Source organism: Oryza sativa, chromosome 5 (genome assembly GCF_034140825.1).
Source record: "Oryza sativa Japonica Group chromosome 5, ASM3414082v1".
Lineage (NCBI taxonomy): Eukaryota > Viridiplantae > Streptophyta > Magnoliopsida > Poales > Poaceae > Oryza > Oryza sativa.
The window spans coordinates 27,040,009-27,065,545 of NC_089039.1; the positions used below are offsets into that span (position 1 = coordinate 27,040,009).

General features: G+C 44.3%; 6 protein-coding genes across 6 annotated transcripts; 5 read left to right on the forward strand and 1 right to left on the reverse strand.

The window, feature by feature from the left end:
• Positions 1-320: 320 nt before the first annotated feature.
• Positions 321-1,601, reverse strand: LOC9268161 (uncharacterized). Its single transcript, XM_015783397.3, has 3 exons — positions 1,415-1,601; positions 1,222-1,274; positions 321-798 (listed from the first exon to the last, which is right to left on the reverse strand). The coding sequence occupies exons 1-3, from the start codon at positions 1,509-1,511 to the stop codon at positions 691-693; spliced, it is 258 nt and encodes an 85-aa protein (XP_015638883.1). The 5' UTR covers positions 1,512-1,601; the 3' UTR covers positions 321-690.
• A 4,200-nt stretch (positions 1,602-5,801) lies between these two features.
• On the forward strand, positions 5,802-7,097 carry LEA19 (late embryogenesis abundant protein 19-like). The gene is made up of 3 exons (NM_001402621.1): positions 5,802-5,964; positions 6,057-6,443; positions 6,655-7,097. Exons 1-3 carry the CDS (start codon positions 5,905-5,907, stop codon positions 6,808-6,810), a joined length of 603 nt encoding a protein of 200 aa, NP_001389550.1. The 5' UTR covers positions 5,802-5,904; the 3' UTR covers positions 6,811-7,097.
• Positions 7,098-8,706: 1,609 nt separating this feature from the next.
• On the forward strand, positions 8,707-13,994 carry LOC4339481 (uncharacterized). The gene is made up of 10 exons (XM_015785044.2): positions 8,707-8,954; positions 9,059-9,184; positions 9,292-9,379; positions 9,925-10,010; positions 10,116-10,301; positions 12,103-12,296; positions 12,855-13,013; positions 13,099-13,179; positions 13,270-13,324; positions 13,400-13,994. The coding sequence occupies exons 1-10, from the start codon at positions 8,844-8,846 to the stop codon at positions 13,574-13,576; spliced, it is 1,263 nt and encodes a 420-aa protein (XP_015640530.1). The 5' UTR covers positions 8,707-8,843; the 3' UTR covers positions 13,577-13,994.
• Positions 13,995-15,526: 1,532 nt separating this feature from the next.
• LOC4339482 (uncharacterized protein At1g15400) lies at positions 15,527-16,452 on the forward strand. The gene has a single exon (XM_015782535.3). The coding sequence runs from the start codon at positions 15,890-15,892 to the stop codon at positions 16,223-16,225; it is 336 nt and encodes a 111-aa protein (XP_015638021.1). The 5' UTR covers positions 15,527-15,889; the 3' UTR covers positions 16,226-16,452.
• A 2,059-nt stretch (positions 16,453-18,511) lies between these two features.
• On the forward strand, positions 18,512-21,366 carry LOC4339483 (probable polygalacturonase At1g80170). The gene is made up of 9 exons (XM_015784937.3): positions 18,512-18,840; positions 18,926-19,057; positions 19,157-19,327; positions 19,405-19,431; positions 19,536-19,743; positions 20,146-20,227; positions 20,370-20,478; positions 20,626-20,742; positions 20,868-21,366. Exons 1-9 carry the CDS (start codon positions 18,685-18,687, stop codon positions 21,144-21,146), a joined length of 1,281 nt encoding a protein of 426 aa, XP_015640423.1. The 5' UTR covers positions 18,512-18,684; the 3' UTR covers positions 21,147-21,366.
• Positions 21,367-21,574: 208 nt separating this feature from the next.
• LOC4339484 (probable polygalacturonase At1g80170) lies at positions 21,575-24,062 on the forward strand. Its single transcript, XM_015784936.2, has 9 exons — positions 21,575-21,758; positions 21,837-21,968; positions 22,053-22,235; positions 22,331-22,357; positions 22,469-22,676; positions 22,850-22,931; positions 23,084-23,192; positions 23,311-23,430; positions 23,554-24,062. The coding sequence occupies exons 1-9, from the start codon at positions 21,600-21,602 to the stop codon at positions 23,869-23,871; spliced, it is 1,338 nt and encodes a 445-aa protein (XP_015640422.1). The 5' UTR covers positions 21,575-21,599; the 3' UTR covers positions 23,872-24,062.
• The last annotated feature ends 1,475 nt before the right edge of the window (positions 24,063-25,537 follow it).

Below are 25,537 nucleotides of genomic sequence, written 5' to 3' on the forward strand. Positions count from 1 at the left end.
GAAGAAATAAATGGATGGTGTAGGGTGGAGTAACGAGAGAAGCTTGTCTGTTTTGTGTTTCAGAAGAGGACGAGAGGATCTGCTGCTGCTGAACTACTGCAGATGAGTATGACTGCTCGGTTCTGAATTCAGCAGCTAAGGATGTCTGTTACACGTGAAATATTATCTTGTTTTTTTATCAGATATAAGAAGGGCACATTTGTTAAGAGAGAAGATGTGTTTCAGATTTTTTGCTACTGATATTCTTACATCTTCGCTGGCTGTGGAGGGTAATACATACAGCTTAACTGAATTTTACGAGCAACGCTCTCAACTTGACGAGTACTCTGAACATTCAAACTTTATACGGAGCCAAAATGCTCGTTTTATTCAAAACACAACCGAAGATTTGCAAACAAGATAGCTCACATATCTGAAGTCTCAACTTACAAAATGTCCTCAGTAGTTGTATTTTACCAGTTGCTAGTTATATAAGCACACACCTGAATACACGCAGGTACTGTCTAAAATGACCTGAACTCCATGCACCTGACCAACATATTACAAGGTAATTAACGACACAATAGTACCTAACAGTTCTGCTTAATTCTAGTACATTACAGTAAGATAGTGGTCTGGTGATTGTAGCATTTGGGATCATCTGAGTATCTGACTTATCTTTGTCAAGGTTTCAGTGTGGAGAAGAGGCGATTAGTGTCCATTTCCAGGCTTCTTACGTGGTTCATGTCTAGGGTTGGGTCCTCCATAGTCATAGTCCTGAACATCTGTCAGAACCCTCCTGCTATGTTTCTGAATTCTCTGAGGTGGTAAGGACATATGAAACTTAATTAGTACATACATACTTGACTGAAAACTGTAGTTTCTGTAAAGAAAACATCACTGATCATAGCACAGTTCTGATGATTATTGTGTCCAACAGCAGCCAGCACATGTATTTATCAGCGAACATTAGATAGTTTCAGAGTCATTTTTTTTATCAGCTAACACGCCTCTGCACATTTAGCATGCACAACAGGGCAAGTTATACAGTTTTCTTCTCGTTAATACTAAGTCAGCTGTCATGAATCATGTTGGGTCCTTCAAAAATTAAAGTCAGCTAGCATACGGAGTTATTGATTAAGACCGGAATCGTGAAAAGCACCAAGATAGATCTGAAATATATATTACCCTAACATCTCTCTGATGGTCACTACAAAGATTGATGGATAATTAAGTACATACCTCTTTCACTTTAGAAGTCACTTCATAATTGGTATATGCTGTCTCAGCTTGCCCTGCATTTAGACGACAGATAAATTAAAACTGTCCATTAATCAGTTACGGACCAAGCAAAAAAGAAAAAAAATCACTGATCAGTATTACACAGCCCGACAGACCAACACACAAAAGAACAAGAACATGATAAACAACATGCCTGAAGACGATGAATCGAACAGTAGCAGGATCACGAGGACGACAGTGACCAAGAACTTGAGCTTGCTCATGCTGGATGCAACTGAAACTGATGGCATGAATCAGGTAGCTTATCCCCTTCTTATGCAGATAGTGTGCGAGAGTGTGACTGCACTGTTGGTTGAGGAGCTGCAGTGCCATTGCCCTTGCTTATATACTACCGATGGCCATCCGATGAATTTGCATGATCTACAGCTGGAAAGGACAAGTGAACAGCAGCAGCCTTTTGTCAATGGTGCAATGGTGCATACCAACAATGATTTTGCTCTACGAGATAGCGATGATAGCGAAGTCCACAACTCCACAATCCACATGTATGCGCTACCTAGCCGGCCCAAATGCAGGGTCAACTATCATACATGCATTTGCATGATTTACCTGCAGAAAGATACCAGATCGACTCGATCTTCAGAAACTACTACCAGAAGAAGAAGTCACTTAGCCACTTATTGCTTATGCAAGTGCTCAACTTTTTCACTAACCTAGGACGAAAAGAGTAAAGAGTAATACTGACAGGATTAATCTTGAGCTAACTTCTTTCAGAGAACTGGTGATTAATTAGCTGCAATTAATTAAGGGGCAGTTTAAGTTCGTGCTTGTTGCTGTCTTGTAAGGTGTAGTGTAGTGTACTGTCGTTTGCACAATGCACATTCTAGTGGGAGCGCTATATATGGGGGAATCTGATAGCTAGCATTGGGTAGCTATCAGGTATCAGCATTCTTCTAAGGTCTTTGGATCATGGCAAGTACGAGTACAACCAGGCTTTCGGTGGTGAACGCTGCTGGTGGCGAGTGTAAGTCCACTATACCCTGTTTTGCTGCAGGTCATCGCTGATCGCTGATCAGTTGTATGGAAATTTGCTGATAATAGTTAGGCAGTTTTCCACAAATTCAACGTTTTAGAATGTAGATTGTAGAGTACTGTTTTAGCTAAAAGAAAATTATTTTTTTAGAGAAGGGTATTTTTTTTACTTGGCCTCTACATCCAACCGGATATATGCAGCCTTTTTAAATTAGGAACTTAGCCCTCAAATAACTCTATCTGAAATTCGCTCTTATGAAGATTTGAACTTAGGACCATGTGGTGTTACTTAGGTCACTGCAACCACTAGGCTACATGCCCTTTCACATAGTACATCACTAAATTATTTTCATTCGAATTCACCATGAAAAGAGGATTCTAACTTTCAAGGTGATTACCCCTTGTCTCTTGCATGTCATGAAAATAGTTGTAAAAAAATAGTAACTTAGATATATATATATATATATATATATATATATATATTTGTGTGTGTGTGTGTGTGTGTGTGTGTGTGTGTGTGTGTGTGTGTGTGTGTGTGTGTGTGTGTGTGTGTGTGTGTGTGTGTGTGTGTGTGTGTGTGTGTGTGTGTGTGTGTGTGTGTGTGTGATATGTCACTCCACAAATATACAAGTTTAAATATGTTCTACGAGTTGTAACAAAAAAAGACAAATTAAACTCTTACCTGTACGTGTATATTTATAGTTATTTTTTTTGTTACAACTTGTAAGAAGCCATTTAAACTCACATATTTGTGAAATGACATATCACATTTTAGTGTATCTCGCCAAGCTTTTATTTTTTTAATAACTATTTAGGTGATATGCAAAAGACGAGAGGACATCCCTTGAGGGTTTAGAATACTTTCCCTTCAGATATATTAAAATGTGTATTTATTTAATATCATATTCCCTCTGTTATATATTATGAGAGGTTCAAAGATGGACGCAGTTCATATATGTATGAAAACAGTTTGTATCAATATCATCTCTATAGAAATGATAGTCAGTCGGTCAAGGATTTTTTATTTTGTCAATTTAACTATTTAATGATGACTGCCATACGTCTGTGATAGAAATTGTAAAAGTTACTTTTTTATATAGATAAAATAAAAAACGGCCTGAAATTTTCGCCACCATTATATTTTCATCATCTATAATATAAGTGTCTTCGTCTACATAGTGCTTTCTATAGTGGAGCTGGTCCTGTTGGTTGCAGTTGCACTTACACATGGCAGGCCAACGTAAAACATATATAGTTGCATGCATTGTATCTGTATAGCAGTACTCCTACGTTGTATCTGTATAGCAGTACCTAGAATCGATGCTATGGTGCTAGTCGTCGACCCAAATGGAAGGGGACTACCGACTACAAGTGCAACGTACGTAAGGTAGCCAGCCAGAAAATACAATCCTCTAACTTTGTGTAGGTTGTAGTTACGTCACTTATCAGAATATCAGATGCACTTAATAGTGCAGTGGTAAGGAATTTATAGTTTTAAGGGTGAATAGCTAATATGGTCCCTGAAGTTTTGTTTCGGGTTCAGTTTAGTACTTGAAATTTCAAATCATCGAAACAAGTCCTCTAAATTAAACATTTGGGTTAATGTAGTTCTTGGACTCACAAAAAGTGCCATGTGAGCATATCAAGTCATCCTCACATGCAGCGATATGAATGAAATGACCATTCTACCCTTATATACCATATAGAAAAGAATAAAAAAAGAAAACAAATGTTTTCACGCGTGTATGATCGTTTTACAATTGTCACTTATGATTGCTACAACCAAGCACTGATCGTATAAATTCTTTTGTCGGCCACCCTCCGCAATAATATTGGGCATGGGCTGGCCTGTTTATTTTTCCTGTTTGTCTTTTCTTTCTTTTCTATATGGTATATAATGGTAGAATAGTCATTTCATTGAGGATGACTTGGCATGCTCACGTGGCATTTTTTTTGGTCTAAGGACTATATTAACCCAAATGATTAATTTAGAGGACTTGTTTGGACGATTTGAAATCTCAAGAACTAAACTGAGCTCAAAACGAAACTTCAAGGACCATATTAACTATTCACCCTAGTTTTAATCGCACTCGTGCAAAGTAAGTATTCCCTATGTCCCTAAATATAAGAGATTTTGGTTTGATGTGATATATTTCATATCTAGATTTATCGTATTAGGATTTATCATATCTAACCAAAATCCCTTATATTTAGGGAGGAGGGAGCACTACGGCGCACCGACTGACCGACCTATGGGGCTTACCCATGAGCCCCGAAGTTGGACGTGTCAGGTGAGATACGCGCGTGTACCGATGCCACAATATGTACGTATGGTCGATGCTGCACCGAGGCTAGCAGCACGAAAGGGCCTCCATAACCTACGCCTAGCCCTAGCACGATGGATGGCACAGTGCGTGCCCATCCTGCATCTGCATGGGTTAGTGCGTGCTACGCTGCGACGGCGACGATCGATGTAGCCTAGCCGGTGTGTGCAGTGCAGTGCAGGTCAGGATTGCCACTATGACCAAAGGATGCTTGTGTGCGATCAATAATGGCCGCTCAATGTGTCATCGTACGGTGACACACCACTCATCCTTTGTTGATCTGTGGTGATCGACTTGAGTTAATCGGCAAGGCCCAGCCCATGGTTTGAGGTCAGGGCCAGGCTGAATTTGGCCCAGTAATTTTGGTTTGAGAAGCCCACTTCGTCACAGCGTCAGGCCGAATTACTGGCCCATGGTGAGCCCATGGCATCCATTCCCCATGATTGACCTTGTCTTTCTCTTTTTCTCTCGATCTCGAAAAGATGAGCAGATACTCGTAATTAAACCGCAAACATCTGCCACCCATGTAATGATAACAATCGTTAACAATGCCATGCATCTCCCGAAGCTTCTGTGCCTACTCATTTGAGTGCGAGACCTTCCTAACATGTGTCCCCTTAACATTGTTTACTCCCTTTGCCGCCAAAGTGGTTACTACACACTCCAAACTTTTGTGGCAGAAGTACACTCAAAAGCGAAAGGTAGCAGAACACATCAGGCATCCAAATTAACAACAACACCATTTACAATCAGACCTGAACACGTTGATCGGCGACATCAGGCGCCGCACATGGCAACGACACCCGATCGATCACCAAGTGTAAAAACTAAAGCCGCATCCAACTTGTACTCGCCAAACAGCCACCGATCGATCGACGTTTCGATCGCCTGTATCGACACACTGATCGATCTGATCATGATCAGTTTCAACTCGCTGTGCCCACGTGTCGAGAGATCGGCACGTGCCTGAGCTCTCAGCCGCTCATAAATACACTTGTTTAGTAGCAACAGTATACTATAGTAGTCCTCTCCTGTTTGGCTTTTAGCTTGCATCGATGGATGGATGGATGGATCGCATGAGAGGGCTTCGCGAAGGTACGGAACCTTACACAACGCGTGTCCTTTCTACGTGGCCATCGTGTAGGCGTCTCGCCATGCTACGTGTCCCGGAGGATGTCTCGATGCCAACCCTTATAAATACTGTTCCATTCCAATCCCATCGCCACAGCCAGTGCAAATCTGATCGATCAAGATAATCGAGCAAAATCCATCAGAGTTCTAACATTCGCGCGTGAATTTCGAGGTTAATTTTTGAAGCTTAGGATCAATGGCTTCCCACCAGGACCAGGCTAGCTACCGCGCCGGCGAGACCAAGGCCCACACCGAGGTCAGCGTCAGCCACCACCGGCCGGCCATCTTCTCCAGCTCCGGCGAGCTTCCAGTTAATTTGTTGATCACTTGATTGTTCTTGGTGTGCAGGAGAAGGCGGGGCAGGTGATGGGGGCGAGCAAGGACAAGGCGAGCGAGGCGAAGGACAGGGCGTCGGAGGCGGCGGGGCACGCCGCCGGCAAGGGGCAGGATACCAAGGAGGCGACGAAGGAGAAGGCGCAGGCGGCGAAGGAGAGGGCGTCGGAGACGGCGCAGGCGGCGAAGGACAAGACCTCCAGCACGTCGCAGGCGGCGAGGGACAAAGCCGCCGAGAGCAAGGACCAGACCGGCGGCTTCCTCGGCGAGAAGACCGAGCAGGCCAAGCAGAAGGCCGCCGAGACCGCTGGCGCCGCCAAGCAGAAGACCGCCGAGACGGCGCAGTACACCAAGGACTCTGCCATCGCCGGCAAGGACAAGACCGGCAGCGTCCTCCAACAGGTACACACAGGATTAAAAGCAATTCTACCTCCTTTTTTTTTTTTTTTGCGGGGAGCAGAGGTACCGTGAGATAAAAAAATACGGTACCAGTTATTAAATTTACAATAGAAAAAGTAGTACCTTCTTAAGCACTGTAAAATTGCTCTTTGATTAGTTTCTCCTCGTCGAACACCATTGTTGTGGATCTTGAGGAGAATTGTTTGTGTTTCAGGCGAGTGAGCAGGTGAAGAGCACGGTGGTCGGCGCCAAGGACGCGGTGATGAGCACGCTGGGGATGACCGAAGACGAGGCCGGCACCGACGACGGCGCCAACAAGGACACCTCTGCCACCGCCGCCGCCACGGAGACGACGGCGAGGGATCACTAGACGCCGTGAATGATTTCCCTTTGGGTCTATTTATGTATGTTTTCACTTCAAATTCGGTGCAAGTTTGAATTTGTTTTTGTGTCGTTTTGAGTCTGTATCGATGCTGTATGAAGTGGTGGTCGTCGCAGGGGAGGATTTCTGACGGGTGTGGGTGATGTGTACTGATGATGTTCAGTTGTTTTCGTCAGAGTTTCTCGTCTGTGTTCTGTTTATTATGGCGTAACAATAATAAAAGTTTGGGCCTAAAGCCCGCATTTGTGGTTTATCATTTCGATGTGTTTACATTCACCGTATCATCTTCCCTTGTACTCGTGATCACAGAATTTTTTTAAAAAATACTTTGGATCATTCATATTTTTATACACTCGACCATAAGAGGCTCTCATCGGATGCCCTAGATGCCCTATTTATTAAGCCAACGAAAAAGCTAAAATTTAAAATTTAAATTTTAAGAGAAAGCTAAAATTTAAAATTTCAAACTTAATTTTGACATTGTAACATTGATTTTGAGATATTTTTAATGTATTTTTTTCAGCATTGGTATTTAAGTCAACGAGAACATATATAAAAGTTTAACCAACAAATTTATTTTTATTCTCTAATAAACCGTTTTGGCTTATTAAAAAAAAAAGCCAAACGATGAGGCCCTCCTAAGGGGATCAGGTGATTCCCCTAGTCAGCCGTTGGATCGACCATGGACGGCCGAGAGCAAGCCAGCACTTCACCACGCTTGGCACTGCCACGACCACAACGGTGCATCGGTTAATTGGGCCGTAACACACTTGCAGCTCTTCTCAGTCGGGCCTGGAACGGGGATTCCGGTCCATATATATTGGGCTGTAACGGGATTGCGGCTCATGTGAGGCCCATATGTACTAGGCCGTAACGGGATCGCTGCTGACGTGTGGCCCATGTAGTTTGGGCCTGAACTTCCGTTGTTTGTGCATAGGGAAAGGTCGGGAACTTCTCCAAACGAACTTAGCGCCTGCAGCTTCTCCTAAAATTTTTAGGTGCTAACAGCTCTCTCAAACAGTCCAGTTTTTTACCTAAATTCTCAAGGTTCCCAAATTTTGAGAATTTGTAGTTATAAAATCTGAAAAATGAACTAGAAGCGAGAAAAAAAAGCGAGAAACTAGGTTTTCTAGCTTCTTCAGATTCCCACAAGTTAGTTTTTCAACAATAGTTTCTCAAAATCTTAAACTCCCCTAAAGACCTAAACAGGCAGGCTCACAGTGGGGAACTGGTCGTGGATTAGCCTTCTCCAACATAGGGGTGGGGCCTAATAAGCGGGATTGCTGCTGACGTGCCAAATCGAAGTGTCACGACTATAGCGGCCCGTTTGGTTGGAGTGAGTTTTTAAGGAGGGATTGGGAGTTTAGAGGGATGGGCTATTAAGTGTTTTATTTGGTTGGGAGACATGAAAATTTTGGTGGGATAGGGATGGGGAATTGAGAAAGGAACTACCTCATTTTCAATAACTGGGTAGGGGCAGGTAATTAGGAGGGAATTCCTCCTTTATTTTGTCTAAGCAAATATCAGACATATGTTTTTATTAATGACCTAATCTCCAACTAAACTCCCTATCAATTTCCATCTCCCCTGTCAAACAAGATATTGGGATTAAAAATCAAATTCCCATCTTAATCTCATCATTAATTCCCTTGTGTAAACTCCTAATCCCTTTACGTCGAGTTACCAAACAAGCCGTAGCAAAATCTACTTTGAGGTAGGCCCCACCTGCAGTATCTGCCGGCTACATCAGACCAGGGCCCCACTTTGCAGCGAAACACGTAACAGAAGGCCAGGGAGCCAGCGGCGCAGCCGTCATCCGACCGAGAGGCGAGCGAGAGAGCCCATTTCGCACGAGAAAGAAAAAGAAAAGGAAAAAAAAAAACCGAGCTTCAAAGAGGCGCAGCGCTACAAGCCAAATCGAAGAGGCAAACCAAACCAAACCCAACCCCTCCTCCGCCGCGGCCCGAAACCCCACCGGATCGGCGGCGGCGGCGGCGGCAGGAGGCCGGCGGGCGGAGGAGATGTCGCTGACGGAGGTCAGGATCGGGGAGGAGGTGTGGCTCACCTGCCTCTCCCACGCCCTCACCACCGAGACGGAGGAGGTCATGGGCCTCCTCTTCGGCGACATCAAGGTCACCTGCTTCTCCTCTCTCCCCGTTCTCCTGCTCCTCCTCCAGCGCGAATGCGTGGCGCTTGCTGGTGTTGAGATCATGGTGGTTTTTTGCCTGCTTCGCAGCATTCGAGCAGGGGCGGGGTGACTGCTCTGATATGGGGGGCGTCGCCGCAGATGAGGTGCGAGCGGAAGAAGGACAGGGTGGAGGTCAACCCCGAGCTGCTCGCGGCGGCGACGGCGCAGGCCGAGATATCCTTTTTCCCCTCCATTTCTGTGATTTTGTGTGTTTGGTTTTGTGTTGAGAAGCCTAATGTTGGGGTTTCGGGAGTTGGAGTTGGACTTAACTCTGTTCGCACAGCTTGTCGGCCACCATCGGCGAGAAAACGAGGGTGATTGGATGGTACCACTCGCACCCGCATATCACCGTTCTGCCTTCCCATGTAGGTAGGTGGTTCAAGTTACCTCCAATTTGCTGTGCTTCACTAAGGCTGGAGCGCCTTCTGATAACCCCCTTGGTGTGCAGTACTTTGTCGCATTCCGTATTTGTGATGTCGTGAGATGATATGGAACTTTGCACGGTTTTGAAATTTGATTGCAATTGTGTTATTGTACTAATGCCATTTTGAATTTGAAGTGATGTGAAACCTTTCGTTATCCTATCTGATGTTTGGAAAACGAATGTTAATTATGCTAGAGCCCATTTCCTTTTTGTTGGTGGTAATGTATGCTTTTTTTGTATTTGGGAATGCTATATTTAGGCATGTGGGTTTACTCCATTTTTTCCGTTATGGCACCAACTTATACTTCCCTGAGTACGAAGGCAGTAGAGGGTCCATATCAGGACAAATTGACGATGACAATGTAGATCTAGGGAATTCGCTAGTGCATCTGCTTTTATGCTTTATTTGTCTCTTATGAGATGCTGCCCGTTTGCAGTGAGGGCTGGACTTTGCTTGTTATATCTGACTTACATGAGTCATATACTGCAGATGTTCGGACCCAGGCAATGTTTCAGTTGATGGAGCCAGGTTTTGTGGGTCTGATATTCTCTTGTTTTAGCGAAGATGCTCAAAAGGTATGATTCTTGTACTTCATATGCACATCATGTTTACTTCTAGTTTGGGGCACCCATGACATTTAATTAGCCCTGCTGAATTGATTTCTTTTTTGGTTCCCACAGGTTGGAAAAATCCAAGTGATTGCTTTTCAGTCACTTGGTGGAAATCAGCAATCTGTTGTTCCTGTTAATGATCCAGTCATTAACCTTGAATCATCTTGGAGTTCGTTGGATGATACCTCACATCCGGCATTGATTGAAGGCATTGAACAAGACACGGGGGATTCTAAATCTTCAAGAAATAGCAAGGTTTATTCTTGTATTCGTTGTACTCTCATGTCATGAAATTTCTTTTCAATTTTATTAAGAAAATATAGGGCTGGTCTCTAAGATAGGATTCCACAACCGCAATTTCTGTACTAAAAAAGTAAGCAATAAGAGTGAAAAGTGGATTTTAGATCTGGCTCTTTGTGGCGCTATAGAAATTATGTTTATGAAACTTAACAGTTCCATCTGTTTGGGCAATATATATAGACCAAGAATGACCTTTTCTCTTACATAGCAGTGATATGTGTCCTTCTAGAAGCCTCCCATGCCTTCCCTTTTGATGGGCAACATTTAAACCACACTAGCAATGTTCTACAACTACCTGATCATGTGGCAATGTTAGTCGTTGCACTGTCATAGCATAGTATGCAAGGATACCTAAGTGGCATTGTTACATTTTTTGGATTAAATAAAACATCTAATTAATGAATGAATAAAGATGAAACAGTTAGCTAAATAGGAAATGTGCAAAGATCCAAATCCATTTGGGCTTTGCCATTTATTAATAGCAACCTAGTTTGATTTTTTGAGAAATTCTATGTTTTGTCATTGACAAGTGATCAATCCTACGAATTGCCATCGACGAACGTGAGTTCTATGAAATACCATCGCACAAGAGATTTCCTTCCCTATTGCCATCACCGTTAGTTGACATCCATGAACCCCATACAAAAAGTCCATTTTACCCTTTGGACTCCATCCATCTCAAAATATTGCTACCTTCAGGTTTTTGCGGGAATATTAAGAAAGTAGGTGGAATTGAATAGGGGATGATTGTGATTGGTTGAAATGAGGTGGAGAGATTGAATGGGGGATGGTTTTGATTGGTCAATGTGAGGGGGTAGGTGGAGAAGTACCTATATTTTGAGACAAAATTTGAATTCCAAAAGTAGCTATATCTTGAGATGGAGGGAGTATATTCTAGGGGTAAAATGGACTGTTTGCACAGGGTTAATGGAGTTAAACTAATGGTCAACTGACACCGATGGTATTCTGTGTAACTTATGTTCGTTGATGGCAATTCTAAAAGCGATCACTTGTCAATGGAAAACATAGAATTTCTATTCTTTTTTAGGTATGAACATCATGACATGATGTAGAACATTTTGAAAACAAACTGAAATAAGCTCATGATATATATTTGTAGTCATAAAATATCCATCTGATTTTACATTGGGATATGATACTGTCTCTTATAAGTGATAAACATTATGTAATAAAGATATTGTATATGGGTTTTGTATCTTAAGTATTGACACCAATAAATCAGCCAAGCCCCATAACAGTTATGATTGTTATGCTCAGTAGTATCTGGCAGATGCTTTTTCATTCTTGAATATACACCAGCCTGATATATAACATCCACAGGATGACTGCTGACATTTATGACTATGACCAATTCTTCTGATGGATTATACATGTCCTGATATGGTTTTACATGAACCAATGTACATCAGATATTAACAGATAGCATGCACTACATTGTTTGGGCAACCCTGTCCACTGATCCATATCAATTGGAGACACATTTTACCTCTACTGTAATTGTTGTCTGAAAATTACACAGCTTTGTTGAATCTACGTAGCTTTTAGGTATCATTTAATGATAATTCCTTATTGTGATGCGACAGGTGTGAAGCATGGAAATTTCTATACTATGTATGTTAAAATGGGAGATGATAATTTTGTTTAGATGTCTATTTATGCAATACAATTTGTCTGTGTGCCTTCCTGCAAGTATATTAATATTGGTAAACTTACTGTGCTTGTGCTTATTATCTAGGTGTGGGCAAAATCTTCTGATGTGGATTTCTATCCTCATTTTGACGCCAATCACTCAGCAAAACATCAATCCAAAGAAAATGCTATAGTTGCATACGATCCCAATAATGCACCTGAGACCCCTGTTGATCTAGATGAATCAGATATGACCCCAAGCATCCAGGAGGCGTTGCACAGGTCAAACATGGACATTAGGTATTATAGTTGAAAACTTGTTATTCCCGTAAAATGCATTTATCCTTTTTATGCTGTAGAAATGTCAGTTGAATGATCAGGCTGACTTACTTTCTGTGACACCTGCTTCTATAGGATCTCTAAGTCCCTATCAGCTAGAAACATACATTTAATAAACACAATTCCAGTGACACTTCTTTCTCATGGAGCTATATCCACGTCACATATGTTCTGTTTTGAAACAAACCAATTGTAGCATGACTGATCTATGGTCTCTTAAGTTTGCCAAATGGCAGTGTCCTTTTTCTTTTTCCTGAGCAAAGCATGGCAATCCCTAAGATGCTATCTAATAGACTGTGCTTTATTTTACTTCTTGTCTAAATTCTAAGCATGTTCTACTATAAAAGAACAGCTGTAGTTTTCTGCATTTTCTAAATAGTGTATGATATATCACACCAGAAGGGCGTATTTGGATTATTGTCTTTTTTTATATATCAAAATTGTACATGCCAAACAGTTTAGCTAGTGTGGTGCAATATAATCATATATTAACTTCTAACTAGAATGTGTTGCCAATAGTGGTGCAGAATATGTAAGAAAGGAGGTGCCACTTTATGTATTTCCGACCAGGCATCTGCTAAAGCTGGACACCACATTAACTTCTTACTGTGATATGCAACATGTCGTTTTCGAAGAGGAAAAATCAGCATATAATCAAGCCATGCATCAAAATATTCGGTAACTAAAGTTACTTACTTTGCCTTATATAGTACTACGTGTTTATTATGTGGTAAAATGCACATCTTGTATGGTTCTTTTGCAGTGATGGGAAGATCCACCCACTTACATCTATTCACCATGCATCTACATACAACTCATCTCTCTGCAAATTAATGGAATATTGGTTAGTAGCACAATCTCTGTCTGTTAATTGGCTGATATGTTTATTTATGTGCAGCCCTCTGCTAACTTATCTTGCATTCTGCTATTCTAGTTTGAGCCCTGCTATAACTGTACTTCAGGATCGTCTGAAGGAAAATGAACTTCGGGTGAGTGGAGCCTGCATCTTATTACACTGCTCTTAAAGGGAGTTGCCACTAATGGCTACTTGGTTCTGTGAACAGTTATCTATGCTAATGGAGGAGGCTAAACAACTTGAGGCAGAGAACCAGAGCATGAGAAATGATTCTCCTCGTCGCTTGATGTATCATGGGACTAGTGGCACCAGTTCTCTGATGGCACAGGATAAGCAAATGAGCCCCAGAAGTCCTAGCGGCACCGGCCGGAGAAAGGCTTCCTGATTTCAATCTTGTTCACTTGACATGGTGAATATCGTGAGCTGCGGTTCCACCCCTTGCTATCTGCAATCCCCATTTTTCCGGTGTATGAAGGTGTGTACAGTGGCTTTGTACATACCTCAACTCCTCAGCACCAGTGCTGTTGTAAAAGTTACTGCGGCCTCCCTTGGCTTTGTACTGCTGTTCCTCGCGCTGCTGCTTAATTTGCGCCAAATCCCTTTCCCTTCCGAGGGCTTATTCCATGAGCTTGTAGTTTGTGCTGGGGTGGTTGCTTTCTTTGAGCTATTGCTAATTAAGATGCAATGCATTTCCCGTGCAGGCAAAGACGAAGCTTGTTTTTGCTTTGCTGTTGGAACAGATCATGTACTATTACCAATCCAAAAGCTGAAATGCTCAGGCACACTTGCTGCCAAAGTGTCAAGTGGGCGACATTGACTGGATAGGAAGTACTCCCTCCGTCCCACAATATAAGAGATTTTAAGTTTTTGATTGCAATGTTTGACCATTCGTTTTATTCAAATTTGTTTTGCAAATATAAAAAACGAAAAGTTATACTTAAAGTACGGTAGATAATAAAATAAGTCACAAATAAAATAAATAATAATTTTAAAAAAAATTAAATAAGACGAGTGGTCAAACGTTGCAAGTAAAAACTTAAAATCTTTTATATTATGGGACGGAGGGAGTATTTTGTGTATACAATGCATGGAGACTTCTGTTATGATCAGTATATCTGCAATTATCCACTGTACTTGAACCATGGTATTCAATGGGGTCTTTGTCCAGTGACGACAACATGCTGTCGACCTGCAGTTTCGACAGATGACGGATTCGTTTCAGTGGTGGTGCCATGGCATGGAAATGTATTTGGAGCTTTTCCGTGAACGAAACTGAATGTCCCACCTTGGAATGGAAGCCGGCAGAAGCTATCAGTTCCAAGGTTCACACTTCAAGCATCACATGGGCCAGTGTTGCCCCTGTTCTTTGACATCGCCACCCGGTAATGATCGAATTGGAAAGCAAAATCGATCGAGACAATACATCTCGCGTCCAAGTTACGGAGGATGCCAGATCGGAGCCGTGCCGTACTACTCATGAAAGCTTAGACGCCACCTAGGGTGGTGTTTGGTTGTAGGGACTAAAGTGTAGTCTATCTCACAAAAACATAAGTCCCTATCATAGGGACTTATATTTTTGTGAGAGGAACTAAATTTAGTCCCTACTTCCCAAACACCCCCTATATCCACGTCCAATCATTGTTTAGGCCGAACGAATCCATCATGAAAGCTGCAAAATGCAGCTCCAGGTTCACCAACGGTGCAAGTGTGCAAACACTGGATGGTGCTCGTCCGCTCGAATCACATCCGTTTTTCCCAATCTCCACTGCACACTACAGTGGACTAGTGCTAGAATAATTCTTCCCACACACACAAGGTCAGAATCTCTACTATTATAAAAACGTCAGCTTTTAGTATGTCATCCATGTTTGAATCGATTTTTAAATTCAATCGTTTTTAGAAATATAAATCTGTATTTGAGCCGGTTTTTAATTTTGTTCGTTTTAGAAATACAAAAGGAGTTGTATAAGAAATCTCTTTAAAAAAACTTGCATGCTAATTTGAGACAATCAGACCCCTAATTGCGGCTCATGATTTTATAAAAAGAATATACAAGCGAATTCCCACGGTGAATTTCACCTTAGCTAAACCGTAAAACAATAATAAGATTAAAATAGTCTTCACCCGTTGCAATGCACGGGCATTTTTCTATAAAACTAAAAAAAAGAATTAACCTCGTGGTTAACCTAACCCAAAACGGATTAGAGCTTGATCAAATCATCCATGCCTGTTCTTCTGGTCAAATATGAATGAACTACCTGCGGTGGAGTAGGTCCACGTTCTTGGACCAAGCCGCCACCGTTTATATCCATTTGCCCACCCGCCAACCAGCGTTGCCGATGAGAAAAAAAAATCCATTATTTTCTCTCCTTTTTCGCCTCGGAACAGTTGAGCTGATCGATCGCCGGATCAGAGTAGATTATCTCCGGAGCCAAGTGACCGGTGGCGGCCATTATTTTTCCTTTTTAGTTTATATTTTTTTGAATTATTTTTATTTTTACGCTCATCGTCATCACACGTCGCCGTCCCTTTCGGTTTCATCATCGATCGGTTTCATCCACTATCTTCCCCTCCCCAATAAGAATTCGATCTTTCGGTTCTCGGTGAACCACCCCCCGTGTTTTCTTCGTATATAGCGGATCTTCTGGGTCTCTGATCCTGTGAATTTCGGGAATTTTTGTGATCGATCGATCGATCCATGGCGGGGCTGCAGCGGTCGAGCGAGACGTTCCGGCGGTCGGGCTCGTCGGGGCTCGTGTGGGACGACAGGCACCTGTCCGGGGAGATCAAGCCGGCGGACGGCGGCGGCGGCGGCGCGGCGGCGAGGGTGGAGCGCAGCCGGTCGGCCGGGCACGGCGGGTACAGGGCGGCGGGGCGCGTCCAGCCGGCGCTCGACCCGCCGTCGCCGCGCGTCGCCGTGTGCGGCTTCTGCAGGTTCTTCGGCGGCAGCGGCAAGGGCGGGAGGAGCGGCGGCGGCGCCGCCGCCGCCGTCGCCGGCGGCAAGGCCAAGGCTAGGCGCCACTCGTCGTCGTGATCCGTCGAGAGCTAGAGCGACTCATCGTCTCATCATCTGTACATACATGCAATTCCCCATCTGATCGGATCATGCTCCAATCCATTAGTCCATTTCGTAGCCTTTTTATTTTTTCATATAGTTTCTTTGCTTATCTTGTAAATTGTTTCATGTCAAGTAGGTGATTAGCACTAGAAAACTATGACGTGCAAGCAACTATGAACTATTAAGTATTTTTCATGTGAACAGTGAATGTGTCCGTGGAGTATCATCTGCAGAGCTTGATAATCTTATTTCTTGTAATTAATCTATTCGGACGATATCAGATTTTCTTTTTCATATGCAACGACGTGCTAAATGTTGTGTTATCTGGGAAAAAAATTGCTCTGCAATATCCTTTTCCTCCACTTTTTGTATAGTTTTTTTTTTTTGGAACCTCATGTGCTAGTGCAGAATTTGGCAGGCGTTATGCCTGTGCTGCTTGAAACTGAAACTCATTTTTTCTTTCTGACGAAGGAGAGCTGAAACCTGAAGCTACCCAAGTTGCTCCTCAGCTGGTGTGAATCAACTTTTTTGTTTTCTGAATTCTCTGAAACTTGTTTGGCCTTTTCTGTAATTTGGATTAATAATGAATGGCATTTCTTCGTCTTTTTCTTCTTTCTTTCTTTCCTGTTACGCGTGGCATTAATCATCCTCCAGCACCCTTCTGAAGCACGGCACCTGCGATGATGGTGAGCTGCTTCCTTTGAAGATTCAGGAGTCAGAAAGCTGAACGTTTTTGTTCAGAATTTGCCATTTGCACAAGGACAGATCGTGTTCAAACTTGCCGGCCAAATAATTCGCAAAAGAGGAGAGCATTTAGCAATGCCAACCCTGGATATCTATGCGGCTCTTTATCAGCTAGTGTTTTCAATGCAGAAATGATTCTGTTCCTAGTAACAGAGTTACTCTCAGTCCTGACAGCATGAAGATGGATGCATTTTGACAGCATGAAGATGGATGCCGGCCAAATAATTCTGTGTTCTTAGCACATAGAACAGTACTGCACTGTTTGGTAGTTGAAGGTGGACTTTTGAGCGTGTGTTTGGTTTATGTCTGTAAATGCAAAACCGTACAGTAGCAAGTACGTACTGAATTTTCTTTACCTGATGCTTCTGCTTCTCATATTGTAAACGAAGGCTTCAGCTCACTAATAACATTTTTAACTGAGTTCAGTGGATCAAAACTAGAATCAGACAAATGCATCTCAAATACTCCGATTAGAAATTATGCAAGACGTCACCTACACCTAGATTATCTGACAAAAGCAACTGAGTGCTTAGATTCGCTTGAGCCACTCATTTAAGGTGCCAGAAGCAGGATAATGTTCTCATGTGGATGTTTTTATCATTTGATGCTTTTCAAGAGCTAGAAAAGTGTCCCTGAGAAAACGAGAGCTAGAAAAGTGGCTACTTGATTCAGAGGGAGGAAAAGGGCAGGTGTCTAATCGGTGCATTAGTAGTGGAATAATGCTTAGCAAGGACAAATCAGAATGGGATTCTGGAGAGGGCAAAGTTTGGTAGTTAGGATTTAAAGCAACAAACTGATTGATAGATAATAGAACAAAAGGTACAGACAGTTGACAAACAACAGAACAAAATTACAGTAAATTCACGCTGTAACTAGCTGTTTGGTTAGGTCAGGTCATAACAGGTAAATGCTTTCATCATTGTTTTATAAACTTCAGAAAAGAAAAAGTGAAATAAGAGGTGAAACTGAAGAAGAGCCGATCGGTCTTTCAGCTTCCAGCGCTTTCAGTTCCTTGACGCAAGAGCTCTAAACAGCTAAGCAGCATAGCAGGCATGGAAATATGGAATGCAACTCTTGCTCTGCTACCGTTTGAAATGCAAAAAAAAATAATATTAACATTTTACCATAACAGTGCATAAATTATTACTACATGCCTCATGTCATGCATGCAACCTTGCCAGTTGCCACCAAATGGCCCTGATTCCTTCCCCCATTTGGAGAAATTCTTACTACCTTTATGTCTATTTAATTACCTTGAAAAAAATCTCTAATAAATAGCACAAAGGAAATGACTTATGCAGCTGATTTATTAGCCATCACATTCAGTTACTTACCAACCTACACAAAGTACGTACACAAGCACAAAAGTTGGAATCTTTTAGTCACCAAATCAATCAGCAAAAGTCGCAATCAGGGTGTGCAAATGTGCAATTGCCCAATCCACAGACGGCCATGCAAAATTCCCCCCCCCCCTCGCTTTGCATGCTTAAATCTCGCTATCCATCGCCATGGATGGATGATTCAACCGCAAAAGCAACCTAGTTAGTACAAGGCAGCACATGCGCTGCTATTAGTAGCAGCTGCTAGGTGTCCTGCTATTTTGTTGCCCTGCTTCCTCTAATCTTCCTCTTCTTCTTCTCCTTCAATCGTGTCGTGTCGTCTCCTTGTTCGGTTCTTTGGTGCAGGAAGCAATGGCGATTCTTCGTGTGTCCGTGATGCGGCTGGTTGTTGCGGCCATGGCTGTTGCAGCTGGTGTTCTCTTCTTCTCCGGCGCCGGCGAGGCGCGCGTGCTCCTCACCCTCGACGACTTCGGCGCCGTCGGCGACGGCATTACCAACGACACGCAGGTGAGGTGTTCGAGCTCGGTGCAATTTTTTTTTTTGGTCGGCGAGAACTCTGGCACGACGGTGCACTCTGTCTTTTCGTGTCTAGGCCTTCTTGGACGCCTGGAACGCCGCCTGCGCCTCGACGGAGCCGGCCGTCCTCGCCGTGCCGGCCGGGAAGACGTACCAGATCTGGCCGGTGCGGCTCGCCGGGCCCTGCAAGAAGAAGCTCAAGCTCATGGTACGTACGTGCTTGCCCCGTGTCGCGCCGCGCGCCGGCGGCGGCGGCGGCGTTCGTCTGTTCGATTCGATGACGCGAGCTGCATTGTGTTTGTGACAGATTTCCGGGACGATCGCGGCGCCGGCGAGCCCCGACGAGTGGGCGGGGCGCGACCCGACGAAGTGGCTCTACGTCTTCCGCGTCGACGACCTGTCCGTCTCCGGCGGCGGCACCATCGACGGCATGGGCGCCGAGTGGTGGGCGCGCTCCTGCAAGCGCAAGAAGACCAAGGTAACAACAACAACCAATTCGCCATTGTTAACCATCAAAGCATCATCTGAACGTTTGCTCTTCTTGCGTTCTTGCAGCCTTGCAGCACGGTGTCTGCTCCCAAGGTGAGCGAGAGCGAACGCTCCTCCATTCCGGCCGCCGGAGTACGGTCGCCGGCGGCGACCGTGACTGATTCTTCTCTCTGCGATTGCATTGCATTGAATTGCAGGCGCTGCAGTTCGAGGAGTGCAGGCGGGTGAGCGTGCAGGGGATCACGATGCAGAACGGGCCGCAGTTCCACCTGATGTTCACCCGGTGCACGGACGTCAAGGCAAGCTTCCTCCGCGTCGTGGCGCCGGAGAGCAGCCCGAACACCGACGGGATCCACCTCAACGACACCACCCATGCCCAGATCATGGACAACCTCATCTCCACAGGTCAGTGTGCTGTGCATGCCAATGCCATGACAAAATTCGGAATGTACTTGCTTGCAAGCTTGGACTAATCTTCAGTTTCAGATGCTGACTTTCTGAGACAGTGTGTCAGTGTCTCTCCTACTTCTGGTCAAACTAATTCAGCTATCTGATTCCATTTTTCGCATTTTGTTATTCAAGATAAGATCAAATCCGCCAAGTCGGCGCCCAAAATCGAATAATTGACCTGGAAAAGGAATACTTGAAAGTTGTTAAATTAATGTAGTTGATTGATAAGAGATCAGGTCATACATTGCTGCTCTTGGTCAGAATCTTGGGCTTCCTTTGAAGTTTGAAGCAGGCAGTGATTACCGCTGATATTTGGATGATTGGTTAATTAATCTGCTGTTTAATCACTTTCTTCAGGAGATGATTGCGTGTCAATGGTTGGCAATTGCTCTGACGTCCGAGTGAAGGACATATCATGTGGGCCTGGACATGGCATCAGGTTGCAGTACTTTCCAGGATTCCATGCCAGTCTTTGCCCATGATCTCTGATCAGTATAACAATAGATTTTTCTGTTTCTAAAGAGGATTCTGTTACTGGAACTGCCAATGTCACTGACACGTGGCACTTGTTTGATTGACAGTATCGGAAGCTTAGGCAAGAACCGGACCACTGACAGAATAGAGAACGTGAGGGTGGACACCTGCTTGCTGACAAACACAACCAACGGTGTACGGATCAAGAGTTGGCAGGTTAGTTGCAGGACATCACACTTCTGAATTCTCACAAGAACAATCTGATGAGGGGAAAAAACACTTGCAGTTCTTGGTTCTGACAAGAACAATCTATTCAGAAAAAGGAGTAATTATATGACAAAATGCAACTTTGTGCTTGATCAGGGAGGGATGGGGTATGCTCACAACCTGAGGTTCGAGGGCATCGTGATGAAGAACGTCTCCAATCCAATCATCATCGATCAGTACTACTGTGACCAACCAACACCCTGTGCAAACCAGGTAATAATCTGCATTTTCACCTGCAAAGCATCGTATCATCTCTGAAACTCTGAACTTTTGCCATTGTTCAGAGCACTAGTTCATCATCTCTGAAACTTGGGAATTTTTCGTCTCTGTGGATGCAGACGCAGGCGGTGGAGGTGCGCAAGATCGAGTTCGCGGGCATCCGGGGCACGTCGGCGACGGAGCAGGCGATCAAGCTGGCGTGCAGCGACGCCGTGCCGTGCCGGGATCTGGAGCTGAGGAACGTCAACCTGACCATGGTGGGCGGCGGCGCGGCGTCGGCGTTCTGCCACAGGGCGTCCGGGAAGGCGGCCGGCGCCGTCGTGCCGGCGTCCTGCCTCGCCAAGGCGCCCCACAGGATGCTCGGCGACGCCACGCCGGCGGCCAGAGTCGGTTCTTGATCGCCGCCGGCAATGCCCGATCCTGGCAACGATCACCGGAAAAAAGCTGAAGTATAAATACCGTACACGTAGGTGTAGAAACTGTTGCCGTATTTGGGAGAGTGTATGAGTACAGAGAGTTGTAAGCTGTATACGACGTTTGTGTCAAGAATTTTTTAGAGGGCATTATGTGAAGTTAAAATGGATACAAAAAAACATAATTTTACCGGAGTTTCTGCTACTAGCAGTGATGGGCCGATGGCCCAATTATATTGGCCCCACGTAACGAAGGTGTCGGTGGCCCACGGCCCACGGCCCACGTGTTTTCTCGATGTCCACGTGGTGATGTGGAATTGTGGATCCAAGATTCTCCCAAGAAAAGAAAAAAAATAAATCGTGGATCAGATTTTCGTCAAAATAATATCTCGTGGACTTGGACACTTGTTGTCAGAAAGTCGAAGCTGCTGATCTTGGATGCCACCTAGTTCAAGGATGGCGCCGCCGCCGCTCGCCGGCGTGGTGGTGGTCGCCGCCGCGCTCCTGCTCCTCCTGCCGGAGGCCGCCGAGCCCCGCACTCTCCTCTCGCTCGACGACTTCGGCGCCGTCGGCGACGGCGTCGCCAACGACACGCAGGTGAGCAGCAGCTAGCCACTCCAGCTTCACTAGCTCAGCTCACAATGGCGTCTTCACTCTTTCTGCCGCCTCGTCCAGGCCTTGGTGGACGCCTGGAGCGCCGCCTGCGCCACCGGCGACCACACCTTCCTCCACGTCCCCGCCGCCAAGTCCTACCTCGTCTGGCCGGTCACCCTCGCCGGACCTTGCAGGGAGGAGATCAAGCTCTTCGTACGCACACACCACCACACACTATCTCCGCCTCTTCCATTTCTTGTGCCTTATCCACTTCGTTAATCGCGTCCGGTTCCTCAGATCTCCGGCAACATCGTCGCGCCGGAGAGCCCCGACGAGTGGCCGGAGGGCGGCGGCGGCGGCGGCGAATGGCTCCACTTCGTCGGCGTCAGCGACCTGACGCTGAGCGGCGGGGGCGTCATCGACGGCCGTGGCCACCGGTGGTGGGCCCGGTCGTGCAAGGCAAAGCACAACGCGACCGAGGTAACCAATGGTCTCCTCCATGACCATGATGTTGCCAATTGCAACACAGAAATATCTGAATTATTCTGAAGTTCTGAACAATCTTGTCTCTGCAGAATTGCACTACCCAGGCTGCTCCAAAGGTGAGATTTTCGCTTTAATTTGATCAGAGATCTTGGCTAGCTCGAGAGGATTTGGACCAAAAAGATGGAGAATTCATGCATGGATTGCATTTTCGCGGTGTTAATTTGCAGGCGCTGCACTTCGAGGATTGTCAGGGTATCAGCGTGATGGGGATCACGCTGCAGAACAGCCAGGAGAGCCACCTGACGTTCACCCGGTGCTCGCACGTCAAGGCCAACTACCTGAGGATAACCTCGCCGGAGGACAGCCCGGACACCACCGGAGTTCACGTCGTCAGCTCGCGCAATGTTCACATCATGGACGACTCGATCTCCACAGGTACTACACATTTTTTTTTCTTCTGAAGAAATGGAGCTTTGCTCTGAATTTCTGAATGATGTCTGTTGCTGAAACAGATGTCTCGTTTGAAATTAGTTGATCAGATATGTTTTGCAGGACAGTAAAAAGGCTCACAAAGAACATTTTCTTCCCCTTCTTTTTGCCTTTTTAAGGTCATGATTGTGTCTCGATTGTGGGCAATTCTACGGATGTTCGTCTAAGAGCCATCTCATGTGGACCTGGCCATGGTATCAGGTTAGCATTTTTTTCTCCATCTTTTCAGTGGAATTTGCATCAGATTTTGAACTAAATTCAGACAATGACTCCACCCAAACACACTCCACATGACCACATCCATTTATAGTAGCAGTTCGTAACAGAGCTAATTAACAGTTTGTGCTTGTCAGTATTGGAGGATTAGGCGAGAACCGAAGTTACCACAGGGTAGAAAAGATCAAGATGGACACCCTGTTCATTTCCAACACTGAAAACGGCGTACGCGTCAAGACCTTCCAGGTTAACCGTAAACCCAACGCCCACTTCTCACATGAATCTTCGTCAGAAACACCCAAGATTACACTGAACTCTGAACTCAAAACTGCCTAGCTAGCTAACTTCTGCTGTTGTTCTTCAGGGCGGCTGCGGCACCGCCCGGAAAATGAAGTTCGGTGACATCCTTATGAAGAACGTCAAGAACCCGATCGTCATCGATCAGCAGAACTCCTCGAGCAACGAAATTCCCTGCGGATCAAAGGTACAGTGAGCTCATGATCAGCATCTGATCTGATCAGCACATAGTAGAAGATCAACATCTCTGAACATTTTGCCTAACATCTCTGAACATTGAGTTTTTTGGGGTGGATTGGATGGTGTGCAGAACGGAAGCGCGGTGACGGTGGGGGAGATCAGCTACACGGACATCACCGGCACGTCGGCGTCGGAGCGGGCGGTGACGTTCGCGTGCAGCGAGGCGGCGCCGTGCAGCAAGCTGTCGCTGGAGAACGTGAACATCACCATGGCCGGCGGGCAGAACGCGTCCGCCTACTGCCACCACGCGTTCGGGAAGAGCGTCGGCGTCGTCGTCCCGGACTCGTGCCTCGGGAAGGAGGACTACCTCCGCCGGCAAGTCCCCGCCTCCGCCGCCGCCGCCGGCGGCGGAACGCAGGAGAAGGGAGGAGAAGATGACGATCGGTGAAACCGTGGCAGGTTAAGTCAGCGTGTGTAGTGGACGTGTTCACATCCTTTACCATAATAACGCTATTATTACATGTACTAACGTGTGAGGATAATAAAAGTTTAGAACCCACATACCATGTATCTATCGTGTAATCGTAAAAAAAAAACTTTTAATAAAACAAGAGAAGGACGGCCACGATGTTAGGATGAGATTATCGTGCAAGGAGGCGATGATTGGGTTGTTCAGATTGACTAGCATTTTCTCTACATTTACGCACGCTTCATCGTACATCTTGCTACTTCTACTCTTTTTCTTTCAAGTGCTTAGCGCGTTGAGCGGTAATTATAAGATATACTCACTCCATTAAGAAATGTAGCAACCTACCCATCTTAGAAATATGAATATGGACATGCCTCATGTCCAGATTCGTAGTTTTAGGATGGGTCTCATTCCGTTCTAGATTGCTATATTTTGTAACGGAGGTAATAGCGCTTATTAGCAGAAAAAATAATTTGCGAGTAAAACATTCATATTTGTTATCAGCAATTAAAAGCTAGTAATGCTGAAAAGATAAATTAAAATATTAGAAAATAAAACATCAAAATTAATGTTTTTAAAATTGAAACTTTGGCTGATGCGGATAAATCGAGAAACAAACTTTGGAGCTTATGGTTTCCTGATTTACACTACTGTAATTCTATATTTTTTGGGTGAATAGCCAAAGTAGTCCTCCAAGTTTCATCTGAGGTTCGGTTTAGTCCTTGATGTTTCAATCTATCCATATTAGTCTTTCAAGTTTTCATTTTGGGCAATTTTACGGTTCTTGAGGAGCTACTATGAGGTACCTTTTTTCTATTGTAAATTTGGTACCTCTTGGTACCTAGGTACTATGAGGTACCATGGGGTACCAAATTTTACACTAAATTTTTGGTACCTCATGGTACCTCCTCAAGGACTGTAAAATTGCTCTTTCATTTTAGTTCAAACTTATCCTTGAACCAACAACTCTCTTCATAAATGACACTTATATCCCTCATCATTCACATATATAAGAGAAAAATTGCATGCTTGAATTTTTTATAGATAATACATAGTATATTATGTAAAACGAAAAAAAATTATGCACTAACAAGTGTATACGATAGCCATTGCTTAAGTTTCATGTGCACATATTGAAATAATGGGAAGTACATCTATAATGTTGTTTATTCATGTTGGCTTTCTCTTTTCTAGTATATAGATGTATACAAATTAAGGGCAAAAATGATATTTTCTAATAGAAATATTGACTAGAAATAGCCATATGGCATATTAAGTGGACCCAAGGATGATTTTAAGCCAAAACAAATATTTGAAGGACCTATGTGGACAAAATGAAACGTGAAGGACCAAATTGAGCCTTCGCTAAAACTTGAGGGACTAAATTAGCTATTCACCCATATTTTTTCACATTCGTGTGTTTCTAAAATCCTGCATTCCAAAAAAGCTGGGATTTTGTGCACATATAGTTACATGGACAAATTTCCCTCTACTTTGAGAGAGGGGTAGGAGTTGGTACTCTTAGTTAGGAGCATTTACTTCTATAGAGTAAAACATGTAGTAAGCCTTCAAATTTATTAATAAAAAGATAACTGTCGCTCGATCAAGAATCTTTACCCATTTTGCACATAGCACCATGCTTTTC

Excerpts from the sequence above, each read along its gene's own strand:
- LOC9268161 (XM_015783397.3), bottom strand. The coding sequence starts at position 1,511 with ATGCCATCAGTTTCAGTTGCATCCAGCATGAGCAAGCTCAAGTTCTTG. Across the intron at positions 1,275-1,414 it reads GTTCGATTCATCGTCTTCAG|GGCAAGCTGAGACAGCATAT; the intron begins GCATGTTGTTTA and ends GTCTAAATGCAG. Across the intron at positions 799-1,221 it reads TGACTTCTAAAGTGAAAGAG|AGAATTCAGAAACATAGCAG; the intron begins GTATGTACTTAA and ends TTACCACCTCAG.
- LEA19 (NM_001402621.1), top strand. The coding sequence starts at position 5,905 with ATGGCTTCCCACCAGGACCAGGCTAGCTACCGCGCCGGCGAGACCAAG. Across the intron at positions 5,965-6,056 it reads AGACCAAGGCCCACACCGAG|GAGAAGGCGGGGCAGGTGAT; the intron begins GTCAGCGTCAGC and ends CTTGGTGTGCAG. Across the intron at positions 6,444-6,654 it reads CCGGCAGCGTCCTCCAACAG|GCGAGTGAGCAGGTGAAGAG; the intron begins GTACACACAGGA and ends TTTGTGTTTCAG.
- LOC4339481 (XM_015785044.2), top strand. The coding sequence starts at position 8,844 with ATGTCGCTGACGGAGGTCAGGATCGGGGAGGAGGTGTGGCTCACCTGC. Across the intron at positions 13,014-13,098 it reads GCCATGCATCAAAATATTCG|TGATGGGAAGATCCACCCAC; the intron begins GTAACTAAAGTT and ends GTTCTTTTGCAG. Across the intron at positions 13,325-13,399 it reads TGAAGGAAAATGAACTTCGG|TTATCTATGCTAATGGAGGA; the intron begins GTGAGTGGAGCC and ends TTCTGTGAACAG.
- LOC4339482 (XM_015782535.3), top strand. The coding sequence starts at position 15,890 with ATGGCGGGGCTGCAGCGGTCGAGCGAGACGTTCCGGCGGTCGGGCTCG.
- LOC4339483 (XM_015784937.3), top strand. The coding sequence starts at position 18,685 with ATGGCGATTCTTCGTGTGTCCGTGATGCGGCTGGTTGTTGCGGCCATG. Across the intron at positions 19,058-19,156 it reads AGAAGAAGCTCAAGCTCATG|ATTTCCGGGACGATCGCGGC; the intron begins GTACGTACGTGC and ends TGTTTGTGACAG. Across the intron at positions 19,328-19,404 it reads GCAAGCGCAAGAAGACCAAG|CCTTGCAGCACGGTGTCTGC; the intron begins GTAACAACAACA and ends GCGTTCTTGCAG.
- LOC4339484 (XM_015784936.2), top strand. The coding sequence starts at position 21,600 with ATGCCACCTAGTTCAAGGATGGCGCCGCCGCCGCTCGCCGGCGTGGTG. Across the intron at positions 21,969-22,052 it reads GGGAGGAGATCAAGCTCTTC|ATCTCCGGCAACATCGTCGC; the intron begins GTACGCACACAC and ends CCGGTTCCTCAG. Across the intron at positions 23,193-23,310 it reads TACGCGTCAAGACCTTCCAG|GGCGGCTGCGGCACCGCCCG; the intron begins GTTAACCGTAAA and ends GTTGTTCTTCAG.